The following is a 25,025-nucleotide window of genomic DNA, read 5'->3' as shown; positions in this document are numbered from 1 at the left end:
TCATTTTTGGGTGAACTAACCCTTTAAGAAAACAAGCTAACATGCTAACCTTTTTCTATTGTACTTTAAAGTATGGATGTGGCTTGAATAAATACTATTAAATAGACTCACTTGATGCAGGCTGTGTGTTCCTGGCCTGGTCACTGGTCCCTGGAGTACCACTACTGTATGTCCCTACTCCTGCAGCTGTATGTATTTAAACACAGAGTTCATCCTAGCTGTTTGTTACACAATTGCATTTGGTCATTTCTATTATCCTACCACATAGTTGCATTGTACAAATACATTTTATCTCTGACCATGTAACTTGTAGTAGATAAATTACAATTACTACCACCACTACTATTATTACTAATCTATTAGGCTGCTACAAGGCTAAATAATACTACTGATTACAATTAGTAGTATTAATGTGATGTGATTATAAAAGTACTAATTGCTAATAATAATAACAATAACAAAAACAGCAACAATAGTACTAGTTGTGTCACGTTTCTGTTTGTGTTTGGACTGTTTTGTGATTTGTATTCAGTTCATTAATTCATCTGTCTCACCTGTGCCCTGTTAATCACCTCATTTAGTTATCTCGTTTGTTTTGCCCCAGCTGTGTCTTATTTCCCTGATCTGTTTCATTGTGTATTTAAATCCTGTGTGCTCCTTCAGTCTTTGTCGGTTATTGTTTGTGCACCAGCACACTGTTTCTTGTTTGTTTTGAGTTTCATCCTGTTAATAAATCTTTGTTATTTTGGTACTTCGCTTGGCTTGTCTCTTTCCTCAACCCGGACCTGACAGAATAACCGACCACATCATGAGCTGGGAGCTCGCTGGACAGATCGCGGCTTTGGCTCGGGATAGCCGCGATCTGTTGCATTTCGCCATTCCAGCCGAGCCTGCACTTCACGCCAGTCCAGCCGAGCCTGCACTTAACGCCAGTCCAGCCGAACCTGCACTTCACGCCATTCCAGCCGAGCCTGCACTTCACGCCAGTCCAGCCGAGCCTGCACTTCATGCCATTCCAGCCGAGCCTGCACTTCACGCCAGTCCAGCCGCGCTTGCACTTCACGCCAGTCCAGCCGAGCCTGTACTCCAGTTCTGAGTCCAGCCGAGCCCACACTTCACGCCAGATCTGCCGAAGCCAAGGCAGTTTGCGTCATGCCCGCCACGCCTGAGACTGAGAGCGTCATACCCGCCGAGCCTGAGCCAGTTGTTGGCCCAGAGAGGCCAGATCCAGTTCAGAGTCCAGTTCCGAGTCCAGCCGAGCCCGCACTTCATGCCAGATCTGCCGAAGCCAAGGCAGTTTGCATCATGCCCGCCGAGCCTGAGACAATTGTTGGCCCAGAGAGGCCAGATCCAGTTCCGAGTCCAGCCGAGCCCGCACTTCACGCCAGATCTGCCGAAGCCAAGGCAGTTTGCGTCATGCCCGCCGAGCCTGAGACAGTTGTTGGCCCAGAGAGGCCAGATCCAGTTCCGAGTCCAGTTCCGAGTCCAGTCCCGAGTCCAGTCCCGAGTCCAGTCCCGAGTCCAGTCCCGAGTCCAGTCCCGAGTCTAGTTCCGAGTCAAGAAGTCGCCTGCCCTGTCGAGCCAGAGCCAGTCTTCAAGCAAGAGCCAGAGCCAGTCTTCCCAAAGGCGTTTTCACCGCTGGTCCTGTCCAGCTCAGAGCCCTCTTCGCTGCTGGTCCTGTCCAGCTCAGAGCCCTCCTAGCCGCTGGTCCTGTCCAGCCCAGATCCGCCTTCGTCACTGGTCCTGTCCAGCTCAGAGCCGCTTTCGCGCCCTGCCTCATCCAGCCCAGTGTCAAAACCTGATAATTTCCCGAAGGAATTTTTTTTGGGGGGGGGGGTCTATAAGTCCAGTGTCTATAAGTCCTCTTCGCCATGGCCCCCCAAAGGGTCCTCACCGCCATGGCCACCCGAAGGGTCACTAAGTCCTGTGTGTTCCTTCAGTCTTTGTGGTTATTGTTTGTGCACCATTGTTTTCTTGTTTGTTTTGAGTTTCATCCTGTTAATAAACCTTTGTTATTTTGGTACTTCGCTTGGCTTGTCTCCTTCCTCAACCCGGACCTGACAAGTTGTACTTTCAAAGTTCAGAGAGAGGAGAACATGAATGATCAGGTGTCCTTTCTCCAGCAGGTCCCGGCCTCTGCAAATATTGCCCGAGTGCATCTGACCATGGCCAATTAAAAAAAAACATATTTTAGTATATTCCTAGAGGGGAACTGTACAGAAGGGTGAACACCACGTCAACACCGCTATCAGCATAATGGTTACTGTGTGTGTATGAGCCTGCTAGTTATAATTAATGTAGAGTAGAGAGCAACTGTACTTTTCATAACTAGCATGCATACGTTATCCGAAATAGTGGTCTTTTGCACCGGAGGGTTTATTAGCCCGCTTCATTTTCTTCATCAACGCGCCAGCAGCTGCCACTTGCCTAACGTAACGTAACGTAACGGCGACCCTAGAGGGCGGCCGCGCCCCCAACATATTTGTCGCCCTAGGCAACCGCCTAGTTCGCCTATAGCAATCGCCGGCCCTGAGTTCGAGTATGGCAAGTTTGGAGTTTATGGATGTGAGTACACTGACCTCGACTGTGGTTTCCTCATCTGTTTCGGTGGATGAATCCCGTTTGCGTATTTTCCTGTTTGGTTCTGACCATGTCCAGATTGTAGAAATAGCTGTCGATGAAGTTGAACATGTTATCCGGGTCTTGACAAGATTGGTTATCCAGTATAGTGAAAGTTGTTTTGATAAAATGAGTGAAGTTGATAGTAATCCAGTGTTTGCGTTTGCGTTCAATTGATAGTAATCTGGTGTTTGCGTTCAGAGCGCTGCCATGTTGGTTCTCACCCACAGTCTCGCGATAGTCTCAGTCTCGACACATCCTCCCTGATGGAAGTCTGATTCTCAGACTTAAGAGTCTGAATGCAGACTGGGCACTGCACAGACACCAAACAGACCTAAAGGTGCCTATGCTACTACCCAGACTCCGAACGAGTTTACCCTGGAGCGTGCAACAAACCTGTGACAGAGGAAAACACCAGCTCCAAGAACCTTTTCCTCCAAAACCAGTTAGTCACCATTTCTGGCCGCTCCACGCAATGCCCACTCAACAATGCGTGACTTGACGCAGAATGCCTTTAACACAAATCCTAAACCCCATTGACATTGAACTGCAAAGATCAGAAGGCGCACAGCACGACCATAATGCAAGCCGCTGCTACAAAGTTCATAGTCAGCATAGGACATAGAACTTTTAAAGTAGATGAAAATGTGTGCTCAAAAGAAGCAGGAAGCTGCATTAGAAAAAAATTGAATTTTACTGATTTAAAGAAAATCTTGACTGCATATGTTCTGCTATGCACTGCTTTCGAACCATACAGACATTTGCCACCTTCTGGTTAAAATTGGCACTGCTGCATATTCGTTTCCATGACAATGACTTGTCACATGACATACTAACTTTAAATAGGGCATGCGTCACCCGACACCAGATAGTAAGCAAACCACCTGAGCTGCGTAAACTAACAAAACCTAGCGGCCCTTCGTTTAACTACTGTTATCCTAAAGTGCGCATTTGATCATCCCGATCCAAATAGGACGCAACATGCGATACGCATTTTGATCACTGGTTACTGGCTTGTTTAAATGCAGATAAAACGATAGCTGGAATTGACATCTCTACTAAAAGTGAAAAAGTTTTAGATTTTTAACTAGTATCTGTAATTTCAGCATTAAAGCATAAGTCTGTTTGACAAAAGAAGCTCAACTCAGCGGCATGCTGTAACGACATTTATTATTCTGCTTGATTGGAGAAATCCAAAGTGCAGCATCTGTTTCTGACGAAGAAATCTCAGTACAGTGTTATATATGCATAGACTTGGGTGATGCTTCCCTTTCTGCAATGTAAAGGCCTTACAAATTATTGTTAGATTGATGTAATTCATCTAAATTTTGACTGCATCTACAAGCAGAGCTACCTAGAGATCAAAATTGATCCACTCCGCTGAAAAGTCAATATTTATGCATGAGATGGACGTAACCTTGTATGCTTAGACAAGCTTCGACTTACAGCAAATCTATTTCCTTACTTTTAAACAAGTAGAAGAAGTTGTTTAAAGTAAAGGAAAGAGTTACTCGAGTAAAATTGGCAAATGCCAAACCACATTTGCATTTTACTGAACGTAACATCTAGTTTTTGGAAGACTCAAAGTATAGGCACCACATTTGAACTCGTTTAAACATGTATAACTCATTTAAAATGTGCAGACATTCTGCATAGACTGTTGAATTGCTCTGACATGGTTCCCATGACAACGACTTGTCACAGTAAGTGCAAACTCGTGACGTCATATTGTAAACAAATCAGCCTAGATGGCTAAGCTAACCTAACCTAGCGTCCATTCAGCTTAGGCTAAGCTAAATAATAACTGCTACAGTTAGCGGTTAGCATCATTTACTTGAAGCCTTTATCTACAGCTTGTGCTGTGCACAGTGCAAAGTGATCTAACATACTTTTCCTTTAACCCCAGTCAGGGTTATGATTTTTCACTTTCTCTTTCCTTACTTTCAATTCTTCCCAGCTGAATTTTAGCGCCACTATTTTAGGAGTAGTTTAGGAGTGCTGTCAGCTAAATTTGCAGTTACCTTGTAAATTAAATCTAAATTTAATTACATGTAAACTGTGTAGCTAGAGAAGAATTTTTATAGTCATGAGGATTTTCATCAGCATGTTGACTAAACTTTTGTAAGGACACACACACAGGGACCGTGTGTCTTGAACACAGCAGCTGTGACCCACTATGGAGTCTGGTCCAAGCAAATTAAAAGTTTGGCCACTCGTGCTATTGATTATTCCCAATTTCAGTTAATTCTTGTTGTCTTGATCACTTAAGCTTTTTTTTATATATTTTTATTTTACTTTGATAATAATAGCCGTCAGCTATTCACTTGTCCATTCTTTCATTTATTTGATTTATTTACATTTGTTTTATTTAATTCTTGTTCTAATGTGGTTCCAGTTCCAATAGGGCCCAGTAAGGAACCAGAGACACCTTTATTTGTGGTTGTGTTTATTTTCAACAAGTGCGCTCATTTTTATGACCCTGCAAAACAAGTAATCTCAACGATTACTAGGGCAACTATAGTCCTGAGGATTGATAATAAGCATAATCTGAATAGGAAAACTGTATTTAATTTTTTTTATTTCCTGAACAATCATTGTTATGATGTAAATGATCTTTGAAAAGTAAAAAACAAAACAAAACAAAAACATGTTATGAATATAAAGTTCAGCTGACCAGCCAATTATGATAGTGTGTGTTGATTGGGGTTTATATTTGTTCAAGCTTGACAACCTTATTGCCTTTTTGATTACTTTGTAATATATATTTATAATTACAAATAAGTACAAAGATTACATTGTTAAAAAGGGATGCTTATAAGAGAACATACATTTGAAACTGCTGAGTCTGTGAAGGGTTTTGATTACGTAATTTGCCTGCCTTATAGCATAACTTGACATCAACAATCAGCAAATGAATCTCAACATAGTGACAATAAAATATTCAGATAAACAGATCAACTCTAAACATCCTAAAACAGGCTACTTAAAATCACAACAAAAGCGCAATTAAAGAAAATAGTAAGATCATTCAGCTGCATAATTTATTCATGCCTCAATGCATGCTGGGAATCATCGATGTGTTTTGTTCTCTGCTGGCCCCCAGCATGCATTGCGGCAAAAAATATATTTGTTGATTGTCACCATTGTTGAGATTTATGTGCTGATTCTTGATGTCTGTGTGTCTGAATAATACATATGCTATTTTTTTTTTTTTTTAAATCTTTACATTTCTTTATAATAACCATTTACAATAACACTATTAGATCTCTTGCTGTTGTAACTGTGTGTTAATAAAACACATTTATTATGGGAAAAATGGCAAAAGAAAATAGATCAGGTTATTTTTGGAAACTGTTGATCTATTGGCCTGAATCTCTGATCTCATCCAGTGTCTAAATTTTGAATATATGGTGATGTGTTGATAATTTGTATTTTTGATCATAGTTGCCCTGTGATTCAACAGCATGAGATCCAGTAGTGTTATGGTAACTATTTATTATACAGACATTTATAGTTATACATTTATATTCTACATCTGGCATGTAAGCCTGATGAAAAATCAATGTTAAGTTTCAGTCTTGATTCAATGTTGATCTGCTATCAGGGATATAGTTCTTTATAATTATAAACACAGCAAGTACTGTTTTTGACTATGAAGTGTGGCATATTCAGAACTACTGTACAGTGTGAATGACAGCCAGACACACCTGAGAACAATCTACAGGTTTCATACATTTCTACCAAAACATTTCCATGACTTTTGAGGCAAATATTCATATTAAAATCCATGTTCAAATTTACCATAGCATATCTGTAGCCTACATAGATTAGAAATCACTCATAAAATAAGCCAATAGAGACACAGTGTGTAACATTACCAGGTGAGATGGTGTGAGATGGTGTGACAGTTGTAGGGCTGGTGTTAATGCTGCCATAGTCTGTAAGTTTGGATGAATAGTGATTAATGAACAGAGACACAAATATCATGAGTGTGTAGAAAGAGCTCATGTGAATATAATTACCTGCACAGTATGCAAGATTGCAGTTAGGTGGTCTAACCAGCTCATAGACATAATAATTGTCTGGACAGGCTTTGACTTTAATGGGAAAAGACCCGAAAGAGCAGCAGTAATTGTTCCAGTGACCGCAGACATCTCGAGTGACGACTCCATCTGTTACTGTTGGGTGTCCACCACGGATCCACAGTGGTGCATTAGTGCCACAGCTGTCCTGAGCAACACACGTGTCTGGGATATGAGCGCTCACACCATTAATGAAGAGACGATACCAGCCGCTCCAGGAGACAGACGTGTCACAGTTTCTGACTGAAGCATGTGTATTATTGATGGATCTCCATGTATTGTCCAGCACCGTGTAGGTGTAGCAGGGGTCTGCAGAGAGATTAGCTGTGATGGAAATATATTAAGACATTAATGAGTTTCTGAAAAACATGTTATTATAAAATGTAACCAGAAATGGAGCTTTTGGTACAGCTTCCAACCAGTTTGATTTTATTTCTGTCAGACGACAACAAGAGTTCTTACTGAGAATTAACAGAGGTTTAGATGTTAATGTTTTATAGTTTTATTTGAAGTGACAATTATAAAACATTGTCCAATGCATATGCAAAAAACAGAATTAGTCATTATAACATGTACAGCATTAAGGCCTGTTCACACCGGGACGAATTTCGCGCGCGATATTCGCTGACGTTTAACGCCTCGTGACTAAACAAAGGGCGCCAATGTGAGTGTGCACACCGACGCGAAAAACGCCACGCGTAAAAGCGTCATTTTTTTAAAAACGCCTCGGGTTAGTTTTTTTGGTTTGACGCGCCGCGTCAAAAACTATCCGACCAATGAGATTGCCGCTTTTACTCACGTGTCTGGAGCTTCTGAAGTTACAGTAAAACACAACTTGGGGGCGCTCAAACACAAAACGGTCTTGCCAAGCACACATACGTAACGGTGAAGAAGATATACGTCAAGTACGGTCAAGTACTACAGTCTATGGTCAAGTAGCGTCTACACTGCTGGGAAGAAATAAGACGAGGAAGATGCAAGGCAAGATGAATGTAGAGCTGCTGGTCTCGTTGGTGTCGGAACATAAAGAACTATATGACAAACGCGAGAGCGACTACAAAAATCTTGATAAAAGAGAACTGTTATGGAGTGTAATTGCAGAGCAAATGGGCCTTGATTATGAGTTTCATTTCACTTAATTGTCTTTCATGTACATTGTAACTTTTTCCCACAAACGTTTGACAATCACCGGGGTATTTCTGTTTTACATTAAGCCCCATCTAATGTCAGGGAATGAATTTGCATGTTCACTCGGCTCATCGTCAGCGAAAATCGCTTGGGTGTGAACACAAAAAACACGTTGAAAAACGCTGGCGAATAACGCGCGCCGATATTCGTCCCGGTGTGTACGGCCGTTTACATTAACATTATTTTTAGAAAATGAAGCAGTGTATTTATTTTTTGATTTCCTGAACAATCATTGTTATGATGTAAATGATCTTTGAAAAGTAAAAAAAAAAACAAAAAAAACATGTTATGAACATAAAGTTACTTTTCTTGAGCTGACCAGCCAATTATATGAGGTTATTATGTGAGTATAGGAGACCATAAGTCTGAGTGGACATCCATGACATGCGGAGTCCCTCAAGGCTCAACTCTTGCGCCACTCCTGTTCAACCTGTATATGCTCCCAATGAGCCAAATAATGAGAAAGAACCAAATTGCTTACCACAGCTATGCAGACGACACACCGATCTACTTAGCCCTATCGCCTAACGATTACAGCCCCATTGACTCCCTGTGCCAATGCATTGACGAAGTCAACAGTTGGATGTGTCAAAACTTTCTTCAGTTAAATAAAGACAAAACTGAAGTCATTGCGTTTGGAAACAAAGATGAAGTTCTCAAGGTGAACGCATACCTTCACTCTAGGGGTCAAACAACTAAACATCAAGTCAGGAATCTTGGTGTGACACTAGAGTCAGACCTTAGTTTCAGTAGTCAAAGCAATAACTAAATCAGCATACTATCATCTGAAAAATATTGCAAGAATTAGATGCACTCTTCCTCCTCTTATACTCACACTCTTCCTCCACTTACACACACACTCTTCCTCCTCTTATACTCATACTCTTCATCCTCTAACTCACACTCTTCCTCCTCTTATAATCATACTCTTCCTCCTCTTATACTCATACTCTTCCTCCTCTTACACACATACTCTTCCTCCTCTTATACTCATACTCTTCCTCCTCTTACACACATACTCTTCCTCCTCTTCTAACTCACAATCTTCCTCCTCTAACTCATACTATTCCTGCTCTAACTCACACTCTTCCTCGTATACTCACACTCCTCCTCCTCTAACTCACACTCATCCTCCTCTTATACTCATACTCTTCCTCCTCTTACACACACACACACACACACACACTCTTCCTCATCTTACACTCATACTCTTCCTCCTCTAACTCATACTCTTCCTCTTCTACTCACACTCTTCCTCCACTTATACTCTTCCCCTTCTAACTCTCACTTTTCCTCCTCTAACTCACACTCTTCATCCTCTTATACTCATACTCTTCCTCCTCTTACACGCATACTCTTCCTCCTCTAACTCATACTCTTCCTCCTCTAATACTCACACTCTTCCCCCTCTAACTCACACTCTTCCTCCTCTTCTACTCATACTCTTCCTCCTCTTACACGTATACTCTTCCTCCTCTTATACTCATACTCTTCCTCCTCTAACTCATACTCTTCCTCCTCTAATACTCACACTCTTCCCCCTCTAACTCACACTCTTCCTCCTCTTATACTCACACTCTTCCTCATCTTACACACATACTCTTCCTCCTCTTACACACACAATCTTCCTCCTCTTACACACACACACACACACACACTCTCTTCCTCCTCTTATACTCATACACTTCCTCTTCTAACTCACACTCTTCCTCCTCTAACTCACACTCTTCCTCCTCTTATACTCATACTCTTCCTCCTCTTACACACACACACACTCTTCCTCCTCTTATACTTATACTCTTCCTTCTCTTACACACACACACACACACACACACACACTCTTCCTCCTCTTACACTCATACTCTTCCTCTTATACTCATACTCTTCCTCCTCTTACACTCATACTCTTCCTCTTATACTCATACTCTTCCTCCTCTTATACTCATACTCTTCCTCATCTTATACTCATACTCTTCCTCCTCTTATACTCACACTCTTCCTCCTCTTACACACACACTTTTCCTCTTCTAACTCACACTCTTTTTTTATTTTTTTATTATTTTTTATTTAAGCTTAAGCAGATACAGGCTTTAACAGTTCATGTTCCGAGAGCCTATCGTGATCTGCAGCTACTCAGGACTAGATATATAGGATAAGTGACATTAAGCATCAGGAGATTACAGTTTTTTTGCTAAGGAGGTGTTTGTTTAGTCTCTTCTTGAAGGCCTGAACATTCTTTGAGGTGATTTCACCTACTACAGTACAGGGGAGGCAGTTCCAAGTTGTTACAGCCGAATGAAGAAAACTCCTCCCCAAGCATTTGGTGTTGGACTTGGGGAGTTTTAGGGCGTGACTTGGTCGTGCTCTCCGAGTGGTTCGGCAAAGGAGATCAGGTGGGGGTAGCAGAGCTTTGAGATCCTCTGGACAGTTTTCAGTGTGCATTTTGAAAAGCACAGTTGTTGCTGCAACAATTCTATGATGGCTGAGCTGGCTGATTGCATATTTCCTTAGGGCAGTGTCCTCATCCTCCCCAATGATTTTCAGTGCCTTTTTCTGGATGTTGTCAAGCTGCCCAAGGGTGGTCTGTGATGCGTTCATCCAGGCAAGGCATGAGTACTCCATGGGGCGGCAGTGGCTCAGTGGTTCATGTAGGTTGTCTACAAACCGAAAGGTTGGTGGTTCAATCCCCGGTTCCACTTGACCAAGTGTCGAGGTGTCCATGAGCAAGACACCTAACCCCAGCTGCTCCCGAAGAGCTGGATGGCGCCTTGCATGGCTGACACCGCCGTCGGTGTATGAATGAGTGAGTGAATGGGTGAATGTGAGGCAATGTAAAGCGCTTTGGCCAACCTGCGCAAAGTTCCAAGACGCTGTCCAGCACGCTTGCAGATGTTTGACAGGTGATTAGTCCATAGCAACTTCTTATCGATACATAGTCCCAGAATATTCAACTGCTCAAAAAGGTCAATTCTGGTTGCCCCAAAAAAAAGGTCCGGGCAGGATGGAGGCCTCTTTCTCGACAGAACCGTAGCCTTGCATTTGCTGGGCTCGAACGTGACCTTCCAGGTATCAGCCCACCTGCGAATATTCTCCAGGTCTTTATTTAGGGATGCTGCCACATTGGGACCATTAAGTGTCGTTACTGGGGCGTAAATGGTGGAATCATCCGCATATAGAAAAATGCTATTATCGCACTGTTCTACAACATCGTCTATGAAGATGGAGAATAATAGCGGGCCGAGAATGGATCCCTGGGGCACCGAGGCGTTGATTGGTTGAGGTGATGAGGACTGACCAGAGAGCACGACCTGGATGGACCTTCCTTCCAGGTAGTTCTGTAGCCAAGAATGTAATGGCCCAGTTATGCCTTTAGCAGAAAGCTTATCCAGAAGGCCGTTGTGCCAAACCTGGTCGAACGCTCCTTTGTGTGGTGTTCGGGTCATTTTGACCCGGAGAGAATTTTCTTTTACCGAAAAATACTAGTTAATGTTATCGCTTTGGACTGAAACTTAGTGACTTTATTCACAGATGGTATAACTACTTCTCAAATGTTTTTTAACAATTTTCTTACTTTTTTAGGGGGGATTTTGTCACCTTGTTACACTTGTGGTCTTCCCGGTCAAAAATGACCGGCCTACAAAAAATTGCTTATAAATCACTTGTTATGCAATATTATCACCCAATATTGGATTCAATCTTTTTGTCAACTTGTTCTCTTTCAATTAGGACTGGTTTTATATTTCTATTTGCATCTGATTAATCGTAGGCCTCATTTATTTGACAGTAGGCATCTAATTTTTTGAGTAAAAAAAACATTATTTTTTAATAATTTTGGACATTTTAAATAAAATCTGAAGAAAATTGGCACTGTTGATCACACTAGTCTACTTTAATATTTCACCAGGAATTTTGTTTTGAAAAACTTTTATTTTGTACAAAATGACACATTGTCACACTTGTGGTCTTCCCGGTCAAAAATGACCGGCCTACAAAAAATTGCTTATAAATCACTCTTTATGCAATATTATCACCCAATATTGGATTCAATCTTTTTGTCCACTTGTTCTCTTTCAATTAGGACTGGTTTTATATTTCTATTTGCATTTGATTAATTGTAGGCCTCATTTATTTGACAGTAGGCATCTCAATTTTTGAGTAAAAAAAACATTATTTTTGAATAATTTTGGAAAAATCAAATCAAATCTGAAGAAAATTGGTACTGTTGATCACACTAGTGTACTTCAATTTTTCACCAGGAATTTTGTTTTGAAAAACTTTTATTTTGTACAATATGGCACAGAGTTACACTTGTGGTGTTCAACTGGGCCATTAAGGGCCATTGTGGGCCATTGTTTCAATGGGCCATTGAAAGTGAATGGGAGAGACCAATGCATACAATGAATGGAACAACACAAAATATGTATCATTTTAAAGCTTAGAATCTCAGCTTTTTAATGCATCTAATCACTTTGATCAACTCCTAACGAGAGCTGAGTTATTACTCTAAAACAGAGTGTTAACAGCCTGTGCCCCCCGCAGGCGCCACCTAGCTGCGAAATAAATAATCATAATTTTTTTTCAAAACTATTACCTTGATCAACTTAAAATAGGTGTCATTTGAAATCTTAGAGTCTGAAATTTACAATGAATGTAGCCAATTTGATAAACTCCTAAGTAGTGCTGAGTTATTTGCTGATAAATAGAAAAAAAACAAATTCATAATTTATAAACTACTTTTTTGTACTACATTCAGCAATATGTCAAATACATCATATAGCTCAGATAGTCCTGTGTCATATGTCATTTGAAAGGTCTCAAAGAGTAGAATACAGCAAGCATAATTGTTTCAGGCTTTTTACTAAACTTGAGTGAGGTTTTTATAAAAGAAGCCCTTCAAGAGACCCATTTTTAAACCATATATGGATGATGGAATTTTAGACACATTTCTGCTCGTAACGTCATGAAACATGCTCCGATTGTGGAAAATATCACGTCATTATTTACAGCAGATGCTTACAATTAAAATGAGTCCAAACTCAACATAATCCATCACTCAGAACTAAAGATATTCCTCATGGAGTTTGAACACAAAAAATATCACAGACACACAGACTCACATAGTCAAGCAAGGTAGCTTAGACTTGGCCTTTTTACTTGTATCTTCATGAAACCTACATCGATCATGAAAAATGACACATCGTTATTTACAGCAGGAGCTCACGATTAAAAAGAGCCCAAACTCAATATATTCCATCAATAAGATCTAAAGATATTCCTCATGGCGTTCTAACACAAAAAATACCACAGACACACCTAGCCAAGTATATACTCATGAAGCTCTCATGTTTGGTTTTCGCTCATAACTTCACGAAGCATGCACAGATCGTAGAAAAATGTACATCATTATTTTCAGTAGACTATCACAATTAAAAAGAGCCCAAACTCATCATAATCCATCACTCAGATCTAAAGATATTCCTAATGGAGTTGTAACACACATGCGCTCACAGAGCCTTGACTATAGATGTAGCCTAGCACTTATGTCGCGTTTTAACTCATAACTCAATGAAGCATGCATAAATTGTGGTAAATGGGACATCATTATTTACATGAGATTGTTAAGATTAAAAAGAGCCCAAACTCACCATAATCCATCACATGCACATATGTGTACATAAACAATTAACATGCCCCTGAAAACTTTTCAGTCTCTCCCATTCACTTTCAATGGCCCATTGAAACAATGGCCCTCAATGGCCCAGTGGAACACCACAAGTGTAACTCTGTGCCATTTTGTACAAAATAAAAGTTTTTCAAAACAAAATTCCTGGTGAAATATTAAAGTAGACTAGTGTGATCAACAGTGCCAATTTTCTTCAGATTTTATTTAATATTTCCAAAATTATTCAAAAATAATGTTTTTTTTACTCAAAAATTGAGATGCCTACTGTCAAATAAATGAGGCCTACGATTAATCAGATGCAAATAGAAATATAAAACCAGTCCTAATTGAAAGAAAACAAGTTGACAAAAAGATTGAATCCAAAATTGGGTGATAATATTGTATAACAAGTGATTTATAAGCAATTTTTTGTAGGCCGGTCATTTTTGACCGGGAAGACCACAAGTGTAACAATGTGCCATTTTGTACAAAATAAAAGTTTTTCAAAACAAATTTCCTGGTGAAAAATTAAAGTAGACTAGTGTGATAAACAGTGCCAATTTTCTTCAGATTTTATTTAATATTTCCAAAATTATTCAAAAATAATGTTTTTTTAACTCAAAAAATGAGATGCCTACTGTCAAATAAATGAGGCCTACGATTAATCAGATGCAAATAGAAATATAAAACCAGTCCTAATTGAAAGAAAACAAGTTGACAAAAAGATTGAATCCAAAATTGGGTGATAATATTGTATAACGAGTGATTTATAAGCAATTTTTTGTAGGCCGGTCATTTTTGACCGGGAAGACCACAAGTGTGACAATGTGCCATTTTGTACAAAATAAAAGTATTCCAAAACAAAATTCCTGGTGAAAAATTAAAGTAGACTTGTGTGATAAACAGTGCCAATTTTCTTCAGATTTTATTTAATGTTTCCAAAATTATTCAAAAATAATGTTTTTTTTACTCAAAAAATGAGATCCCTACTGTCAAATAAATGAGGCCTACGATAAATCAGATGCAAATAGAAATATAAAACCAGTCCCAATTGAAAGAGAACAAGTTGACAAAAAGATTGAATCCAATATTGGGTGAAAATATAGTATAATGAGAGATTTATAAGCTATTTTTTATAGTTCGGTCATTTTTGACCGGGAAGATCCCGGGGGTTTTAGGGTTCTGAACACCACACAAGGGTTAATGTCTAGTGCAACAATGTACACCTCACCTCCTTTGTCTAAGATGTTGTTCCACGTCTGCGACAAAACTGTAAGGAGGTCTGCTGTGCAGTGGTTCGGTTTAAATCCATACTGTTTATTAGAAATTAGTTTATGACGGAAGAGGTAGCCCTGGAGCTGCATCACTTTGCTAAGGACTGAGAGGAGGGATATGGGACGATAATTTGTTGGGTCTGATTTTGAGTCTCTTTTATGTATTGGTATCACTCTGGCGTTTTTCCATTGTTTGGGGAACACGCCATGTGAGAAGAGAAGTTGAAAGAGACGACTGAGGGGGCTGGCCAATTCTGCTGCACATTCTCTAAGGACTTTTGTTGGTATTTCATCAGGTCCCGTTGCCTTTGCTGGGTCAAGGTTGCAAAGAATGTTTCTAATGTCTTTGGGTTTGAAGTGCACGTAGGCAAAAGAGGATGTTGGTTGCTGGCACTGAGGCAACGATTGCGCAGATGCATCAAGCAAAGTACACTTCTCTGCAAAGTTTTGGCAGAAGATGTTAGCCTTTGCACTGGAACTGATGTGGGTGGTACCCCGGTGTTCAATGACAGGGATGTCTGTGAAACCACTTCTGCCTGAAAGTGAATTTACTATGCCCCACCATTTTTTGAGCTTAGTGAGTTATCTGCAAGATCATTCCTCAATTTGGTGTAATACTCCCTTTTTGCCCTCTTTTCAGCTTGATTGAAAGCTGCTCTTGCCTTGAGGAACTTCCGTTTCATAGCCGGGTCATCGGAGGTCCGTATGTTGTGATAAAGCTTTATTTTTCTCATGGCTAATCTTCTGCACTCTGCGTTGAACCAGGCTTTATCCCCGGGCTTTTTTGGTGATGGTCTTGTTGGGAATATATAATGCCATGGCATCTCGCAGTATGGTGGTAAAGTTTGTGCAGATGATTTCAGGATCTTCATCCTTGAGAATACTGGGCCAGTTAATGTTAGTAAGGTAACCTCTCATTTCCCAGAAGTGAGCCTTATCATATCTCCATACTGTTCTCTTGTATGGCTTATCTCTGAAGACTGGGATTTGTAGCTGTATTAGAACAGGGTTGTGGTCAGAGGATCCCATTTGTGCTAAGGTGGTAGTGGTTGCTGGTGTGTCTGAGAGAACTAGATCTAGAATATTATCTCCTCTAGTTGGTTCCCTGACAATCTGATCTAGTCCCAGACAGTTGGCGAGTTGTAAGGCTCGCCGTCCAGCAGTGTCTGTTTTATTACTGCCCAGCCACTCGTGGTGGTGTACATTAAAGTCGCCTATGAGCATTACAGACTGTGCTCTATATTCGTCCATCACTGAGAATGTGTTCTTGTCAAGGTAGTCCAAGATATCACAGGAGGCACTTGGGGGGCGGTATATAGCACCTATCAGGAGTGTCCTGGTTTTCAGAGCAACAGTGAACCACATGAGCTCAAAGTCATCAGGGTCTCTAGCTGGATTGTGATAGATGGATATTCCTTCTAGACAGTATACTGCTATACCACCACCGTTTTTTCCAGTGCGGTCTCTGCGACAGTTGAGCGAGTAGCCAGGGATCTGGATGGAGTCAGCCCCGTCTGGAGTGGTGGAGTCAAGGAAGGTCTCAACTATGATGACTATGGAGGGTTTCTTCACTGAGCAACAGTTGGCAAGATCCCCAATATTGGACCGTAGTCCTCTGATGTTCACTTCAAGGATAGTCAGTTCGGATTCGCTAATTCGTAGTCGTGGTCCGTGCAGTGGTCGGCATTGGGTAATCCAATTGTTTCGAGGCTTTCTTTCTAGTTTTGTAGCAGAGGTTTGACGGCACAGGGGGAGCTAACCCCTGTGCCCATTGGTACACACCTGAGCAGTGCGGCAGGAATCAGTGCATACATGGCCTGATCCGAAAGCATCATGCCTAAGCAGAGGACTCATAACGGATCGGGCCCCAGAAGGCCAGGGACGGGGTGATCGCACTATTAGTGATCCCTATTACCCCTACTACCCTCTTCCTGCTCTAACTCATACTCTTCCTCCTCTTATACTCATACTCTTCCTCCTCTAATACTCATACTCTTCCTCCTCTTACACACATACTCTTCCTCCTCTTACACACACACACACTCTTCCTCCTCTTATACTCATACACTTCCTCTTCTAAATCACACTCTTCCTCCTCTAACTCACTCTTCCTCCACTTACACACACACACACACACTCTTCCTCCTCTTATGCTTATACTCTTCCTTCTCTTACACACACACACACACACACTCTACCTCCTCTAACTTACACTCTTCATCCTCTAACTCATACTCTTCCTCCTCTTATACACACACTCTTCCTCCTCTTATACTCATACTCTTCCTCCTCTAAGTCACTCTTCCTCCTCTTATACTCAACTTCTTCCCCCTCTAACTCACACTCTTCCTCCTTTAACTCATACTCTTCATCATATAACTCACACTCTTCCCCATCTAACTCACAGTCTTCCTCCTCTTATACTCATACCCTTCCTCCTCTTACACACATACTCGTCTTCCTCTTATACTCATACTCTTCCTCCTCTAACTTATAATCTTCCTCCTCTTATACTCACACTCTTCCCCCTCTAACTCACACTCTTCCTCCTCTAACTCATACTCTTCATCATATAACTCACACTCTTCCCCATCTAACTCGCAGTCTTCCTCCTCTTATACTCATACTATTCCTCCTCTTACACACTTACTCTTCCTCCTCTTATACTCATACTCTTCCTCCTCTTATATTCATACTCTTCCTCCTCTAACTCACACTCTTCCTCCTTTAACTCACACTCTTCCTTCTCTTATACTCATCCTCTTCCTCCTCTTATACTCATACCCTTCCTCCTCTTACACACATACTCGTCCTCCTCTTATACTCATATTCTTCCTCCTCTAACTCACACTCTTCCTCCTCTAATTCACACTCTTCCTCCTCTTATACTTATACTGTTCCTCCTCTAACTCACACTCTTCCTCTTATACACACACTCTTCCTCCTCTTATACACACACTCTTCCTCCTCTTATACACACACTCTTCCTCCTCTTATACACACACTCTTCCTCTTATATTGTTTCCATCCATTGTTGCTATCAACATTCAATGCAACATTTTGAGTCAGTTTAGGCACTTTAAACTGTCTTGTAATTTGTACAGTTGGTTTCCTCTCATCATTAGAAATAAGTCTGAACAATTTTGAGTTGTTGTGTGTAAACGATGACAACTGTGTTGTAGTTGTGTTTAACTTTTGCCTGCCTGTGTTTAGCGTTTTGAAACATAAGTGCATCACAGTGAGAAATGTGTTTTAATGAGTGAGAAAGTGTTTTGAGTTTTGCAAAAAGAGTGCATGAGATTTGCAAACAGCGTTTTAAATACCTGAACTTGTATAATGTTTTACAGAAAGAATGATTTATTTGACAAATTGGTTTAGGCTATTGAGAATTTGGTTCAGAGAAGTGGGTTTAGTGTTTTAGCAATTCAGAAACACTGTATATCCTGGAATATGACTAAATCAATATTTAACATATATACATTCACTTACGAGAACAAGAGCAAAAAATATTCACGATCTAGTGCTAGGGCGGGGCTGTGAACTGTCACACATTCAGCCTGAGACTCTGATACTCATACTCTTCCTCCTCTTACACACATACTCTTCCTCCTCTTACACACACACACACACACTCTTCCTCCTCTTATACACTTCCTCTTCTAACTCACACTCTTCCTCCTCTAACTCATACTCTTCCTCCTCTAACTCATACTCTTCCTCCTCTAACTCACACTCTTCCTCCTCTTATACTCATACTCTTCCTCCTCTTACACACACACACACTTCCTCCTCTTATACTTATACTCTTCCTTCTCTTACACACACACACATACACACACACTCTTCCTCTTACACTCATACTCTTCCTCCTCTAATACTCATACTCTTCCTCTTATACTCATACTCTTCCTCCTCTAACACACACACACACACACACACTCTTCCTCCTCTTATACTCATACACTTCCTCTTCTAACTCACACTCTTCCTCCACTTATACTCATACTCTTCCACCTCTAACACACATACTCTTCCTCCTCTAACACACACACACACACACACACTCTTCCTCCTCTTATACTCATACACTTCCTCTTCTAACTCACACTCTTCCTCCTCTTATACTCATACTCTTCCTCCTCTTATACTCATACTCTTCCTCCACTTACACACACACACACACTCTTCCTCCTCTTATACTCATACTCTTCCTCCTCTTATACTCATACTCTTCCTCCACTTACACACACACACACTCTTCCTCCTCTTATACTCATACTCTTCATCCTCTAACTCACACTCTTCCTCCACTTACACACACACACACTCTTCCTCCTCTTATACTCATACTCTTCCTCCTCTTATACTCACACTCTTCCTCCACTTACACACACACACACTCTTCCTCCTCTTATACTCATACTCTTCCTCCTCTTATACTTATACTCTTCCTTCTCTTACACACACACACACACACACTCTTCCTACTCTTACACTCATACTCTTCCTCCTCTTATACTCATACTCTTCCTCATCTTATACTCATACTCTTCCTCCTCTTATACTCACACTCTTCCTCCTCTTACACACACACTCTTCCTCTTCTAACTCACACTCTTCCTGCTCTAACTAATACTCTTCCTCCTCTTATACTCATACTCTTCCTCCTCTCATACTCATACTCTTCCTCCTCTAACTCACACTCTTCCTCCTCTTTTACTTATACTCTTCCTCCTCTTACACACATACTCTTCCTCCTCTAACTTACACTCTTCCTCCTCTTATACTCACACTCTTCCCCCTCTAACTCACACTCTTCCTCCTCTAACTCATTCTCTTCATCATATAACTCACACTCTTCCCCATCTAACTCACAGTCTTCCTCCTCTTATACTCATACTCTTCCTCCTCTTACACACTTACTCTTCCTCCTCTTATACTCATACTCTTCCTCCTCTTATACTCATACTCTTCCTCCTCTAACTCACACTCTTCGTCCTTTAACTCACACTCTTCCTTCTCTTATACTCATACTCTTCCTCCTCTTATACTCATACCCTTCCTCCTCTTACACACATACTCGTCCTCCTCTTATACTCATACTCTTCCCCCTCTAACTCACACTCTTCCTCATCTAACTCATACTCTTCATCCTCTAACTCACACTCTTCCTTCTCTTATACTCATCCTCTTCCTCCTCTTATACTCATACCCTTCCATCTCTTACACACATACTCGTCCTCCTCTTATACTCATATTCTTCCTCCTCTAACTCACACTCTTCCTCCTCTAATTCACACTCTTCCTCCTCTTATACTGTTCCTCCTCTAACTCACACTCTTCCTCTTATACACACACTCTTCCTCCTCTTATACACACACTCTTCCTCCTCTCCCTCTTATATTGTTTCCATCCATTGTTGCTATCAACATTTAATGCAACATTTTGAGTCAATTTAGGCACTTTAAACTGTCTTGTATTTTGTACAGTTGGTTTCCTCTCATCATTAGAAATAAGTCTGAACAATTTTGAGTTGTTGTGTGTAAACGATGACAACTGTGTTGTAGTTGTGTTTGACTTTTGCTGGCCTGTGTTTAGCGTTTTGAAACATAAGTGCATCACAGTGAGAAATGTGTTTTAATGAGTGAGAAAGTGTTTTGAGTTTTGCAAAAAGAGTGCATGAGATTTGCAAACAGCGTTTTAAATACCTGAACTTGTTTAATGTTTTACAGAAAGAATGATTTATTTGACAAATTGGTTTAGGCTATTGAGAATTTGGTTCAGAGAAGTGGGTTTAGTGTTTTAGCAATTCAGAAACACTGTATATCCTGGAATATGACTAAATCAATATTTAACATATATACATTCACTTACGAGAACAAGAGCAAAAAATATTCACGATCTAGTGCTAGGGCGGGGCTGTGAACTGTCACACATTCAGCCTGAGACTCTAATCGACACGTTTCACACACTCTCACGCCACACACACATTTTCTCACGCATAGAAAAATCGCACCAACACTGACCAGAGGTGTCCAGGGGTCAGAAAGTAGTAGTCCTGCCATATGTTTATTCCACCCATGAACTCAGCAGCTGATTTAACTAATTAGTTCTATCTCCTGGCTGAATTAGCAAATCCAGGTGATTGGAACAAAATCCTGAGGGGGACTTTTACTTTCTGAACCTGGACTTTACACCTCTGACACCAACAGACAAGACAGAGCTGGTTACTTTTGAAATGAAACAAATTCTCAGCCCTCAGATTCTGTAAATTTTATTTCAAAATTAAAACAATAAATATCGTTTTGGCGTTGTAAATGTGAAGTGGCAGATCACTGTAGAGCCTCAGTTCAAGCGGCACATGAACCGATCATCAACGAATGAACAATAGGTAGGCTATGTTGAAAGATACAATAAAACTTACTGAAATGTATATGCCTCTGTAGTCGCATAGACTCAAATACTTGTATATTGTTATTTATATGTTTTATTATTATGTATTGTTGGTTACCATTTATTAAGTAGGCCCATAGATGTTTATGTTAACATCACTTAAACCTGCGTATACTGGCAGGTGACGCTAGGGGGCAGTGGTGAGCCGCAGGGCGTTTCACTTTTTGACATGAAGGAGTCACACTGCCAGCTATTTCAACATTGTGAAACAAAAAATAATTAATTATTGGCCTGTAAGTTTTCGTCCGGTCTAACGGCGAAGGCTTACAAAGCCTGTGGACAGGCTGCTTCCGCCCTCCATGCCATGGCGATCTTGCAAGTCCACCAGGCCCAGGCGCTCATGGATATGAACGAGGGTGGTTCTGACCCAGAGCTCCTCCGGGAGCTCCATGTGGCAACCGACCTCGCACTCCTGGCGACGAAGGAAACTGCACGTTCCGTTGGTCAGGCGATGTCCACCTTGGTGGCCTTTCGACGGAAGCAGGTATGTGTTGCACCACACACTCAAACTCCACTCCGGGCAGCTAAGCAGTCCGAGTCGGGTCGCTGCATTCCGCTGCACTGCCCCATCCCGGGTACGTCTGTAGTGCCGTTGGTTCCGCTTGCACGGTGTCTGGGAGCCTGGCTAGCACTTCCCAGCCCGTAGACTCGCCTATGTGATTCAGTTCGCCCGGCGCCCCCCTGTCTTCAAGGGAATTCTGTTCTGGCGGACAATGCCCCTGTGCGAGCGTGGTGTTCGCATTCTCAACTACCTCGACGACAGGCTCATTTTGGCACAGTCGAGAGAGCAGTTGTGCGAACACAGGGACATGGTGCTCAGTTACCTCAGCCACCTAGGGCTTCGGGTCTACTGGAAAAAGAGCAAACTCACCCCCGGGCAGAGGATCTCTTTTCTTGGTATGGAATTGGATTCGATCAACATGACAGTGCGCTTCACTGAGGCCCGTTTCTAGTCAGTGCTGAACTGCGTGAGCACGCTCAGATGCAGAACAGCGGTACCACTGAAACTTTTTCAGAGGCTCCTGGGGCATATGGCATCTGCAGCCATGGTAACTCTGCTCGGATTGCTTCATATGGGGCCGCTCCAACACTGGCTCCACGATCGAGTCCCAGAAGCATCTAAGGTCGCTTCATGCCGTTTACATTCCGGGCCTGCTCAACCGTGCAGCCGACGAGCTCTCACAGCAACAGGTGCTACCGGGAGAATGGCGACTCCATCCCCAGGTGATCAAGCTGATTTTCAGGTGCTTCGGGGCCGCACAGGTAGATCTGTTTGCTGCCCCGGACATGTCTCACTGCCAGTTGTTCTATTCCCTGACCGAGGGGACCCTCGGCACGGATGCTCTGGCACACAGCTGGCCCCGGGGCCTACGCAAGAATGCGTTTCCCCCAGTGAGCCTTCTTGCACAGACCTTGTGCAAAGTCAAGGAGGATGAGGAGCAGGTCTTGCTAGTTGCGCCGTATTGGCCCAACCGGACCTGGTTCCCAGAACTAGTACTCCTCTAGACAGCCCCTCCCTAGCCCATTTCTCTGAGAGAGGACCTGCTCTCTCAGAGACGGGGCACCACATGGCACCCACGTCCAGACCTCTGGGAACTCCATGTCTGGTCCCTGGACAGGACGCGGAGGTTCTAGGTGACCTACCACCCGTGGTAGTTACAAGGCGCCTCAATGCACTGAAGTGGAACCTTTTCGTTGACTGGTGCTCCTCTCACGAGGAGAACCCCCGATCTTGCTTGATCAGAGCCGTGCTTTCCTTCCTGCAAGAGGGGCTAGAGCGAAGGCTGTCTCCCTCTACCCTTAAAGTGTATGTTGCCGCGATTGCCGCACATCACCATAGAGTTGAAGGTACGTTTTTGATAAAGCACGACTTGATCATCAGGTTCCTGAGGGGGGTGAGGAGACTAAATCTGAGACCACATTTTTGAGCCCTTGCAATCAGCTGAGATAAAAATCCTGTCCTGTAAGACCGTTCTCTTGGTTGCATTGGCCTTTATCAAGATAGTAGGGGACTTGCATGCAGTTTCAATCAACGAATCATGTCTAGAATTTGGCCCGGATAACTCTGATCCTGAGACCCCGTGAACGTGATCCTGAGACCCCGGCCCGGATATGTGCCCAAGGTTCCTACCACTCCCTTCCGGGACCAGGTAGTGAACCTGCAAGCGCTGCCTTCGAAGGAGGCAGACCCAGCCCTGGCTTTTCTCTGTCCCGTTCGCGCTCTCAGGACCTCAGATCAGCTCTTTGTCTTTTACGGAGGCCAGCAGAAGGGAAAGGCCATATCCAAGCAGAGGATGACCCACTGGATAGTGAATGCCATCGCCTTGGCTTATGAAGCCCAAGGCGTGCCCTGCCCACCCAGGTTGAAAGCCCACTCCACTAGGGGTGTCGTTTCTTCTTGGGCGCTGACAGACATCTGTAGAGCTCCAGGCTGGGCGACACCTAACACGTTTGCTAGGTTTTATAGCCTTCGTGTTGAGCCGGTTTCTTCCTGTGTGCTCGCTTCAACCAGCCGGTAACACCGAAGTTCCCGCTCTAGTGTCGGCTTGCTGCGCCACTCCCTTCCACTGGAACGGATACATGCGTTTTTTTTCTAGTCGAGTTCCCCTCTCAGGTGAACCCTGTGAGTTCCTCTGCACCCCTTCAGCAGTCAGACATTGTGGAGCATCCGACGCCAGGCCTAGTGCTCGTATGCTTGTGTAACTTGTGCTAGGCTGGGTTCCATATGTGGTGATCCCTGCGGCTATCCCATATGTGTATTCTTCTACGACCAGCTCCCTGCGGTGAGCCCGTGTCTTTCCCAGAGTCCGCTCTGCCGTCACTGTCCGGTGCTGCCTCCCCCTTCTCAGGTGGAGCCACCCCAGTGACATTCCATATGTTGCACTGCCCCTATCCGGCCAGTCCATATGTGTATTCTCCACATGGTACCTCCCTTCGGGCAGGATGTGGCTTCCGCAGCATCCCTCTCCCCTGGAAAGGCACGCTTTCCCAATGTTATCCAAGAGTTCCTCTGTGTGGGGTATAACAGAACAGCAGTTGAACTCCCTCTATGCAGGTCTTCCACCCCAGCCAGTTGGGGGTCTGAGAGTCTGCGTAGGGCGCTGGATGTGGCAGCAACCGGGGTGTTTTCCATGGCATCCCAATTACATTGTCACGTCAACGTTACATCGAACGTGAGCGGCTGAAAGGGAACGTTTCGGTTACTAATGTAACCCTCGTTCCCTGAAGGAGGGAATGGGAGACGTAACGTCCCGTCGCCACCTTTGCTGACCATCGCTGCAATGGCCGTCACAATCTCGGCTCCTCAGCGAAAAACAATGTGTGCGTGCGCCTGCTTCCTGTTTATACCCGCGCTGCGGGCCGGGTCACGTGACGCATTTCACGCACGCCAACGTTCATTGGCTCGTTCTGTAGACACACGAAGATGATAGGGCTCCCTGAAGTGATCCCAATTACATTGTCACATCGACGTTACATCTCCCATTCCCTCCTTCAGGGAACGAGGATTACATTAGTAACCGAGACGTTTTGTTCAATCAAATAATCTGAACTTTGAAATATTATTGTAACTCATATTAGTAAAAAAATAATAATAATTCTGCAATCCTCCCAATCAGTAGACAGGTGAAATTATGCATGCAGTAGTGCAGATACTAGATTTTCTTTCTTAACACACCAGCTCGAAATTCAGTATGGACTCATACAGTCAGCCTAATGGTGCACAGGCTATTAAGCAATCATGATCTA

The 25,025-nt window shown here is 42.6% G+C and overlaps 1 protein-coding gene across 4 annotated transcripts in view; it reads right to left on the bottom strand.

The window, feature by feature from the left end:
* The window catches only part of LOC311077766 (hemicentin-1-like), a 68,022-nt gene that overhangs the window by 41,741 nt on the left and 1,256 nt on the right, over positions 1 to 25,025 (bottom strand). For 2 of the 4 annotated variants that reach the window (XM_084106378.1, XM_084106377.1), the window contains exons 3-5: positions 6,642 to 7,025; positions 6,498 to 6,557; positions 112 to 186 (exon numbers count right to left, since the gene is read on the bottom strand). In XM_084106378.1, coding sequence (XP_083962504.1) covers positions 112 to 186; positions 6,498 to 6,557; positions 6,642 to 7,025 — 519 coding nt within the window. The remainder of the gene's footprint in view (positions 1 to 111; positions 187 to 6,497; positions 6,558 to 6,641; positions 7,026 to 25,025) is intronic. The other 2 variants (XM_084106380.1, XM_084106379.1) reach the window with 1 other exon arrangement.

This window comes from Abramis brama (assembly GCF_963993115.1).
Source record: "Abramis brama genome assembly, chromosome: 2".
Taxonomy (NCBI): Eukaryota; Metazoa; Chordata; class Actinopteri; order Cypriniformes; family Leuciscidae; genus Abramis; species Abramis brama.
The sequence above is the reverse complement of the archived record's forward strand: the minus strand, read 5'-3'. Positions and strand labels throughout refer to the sequence as shown.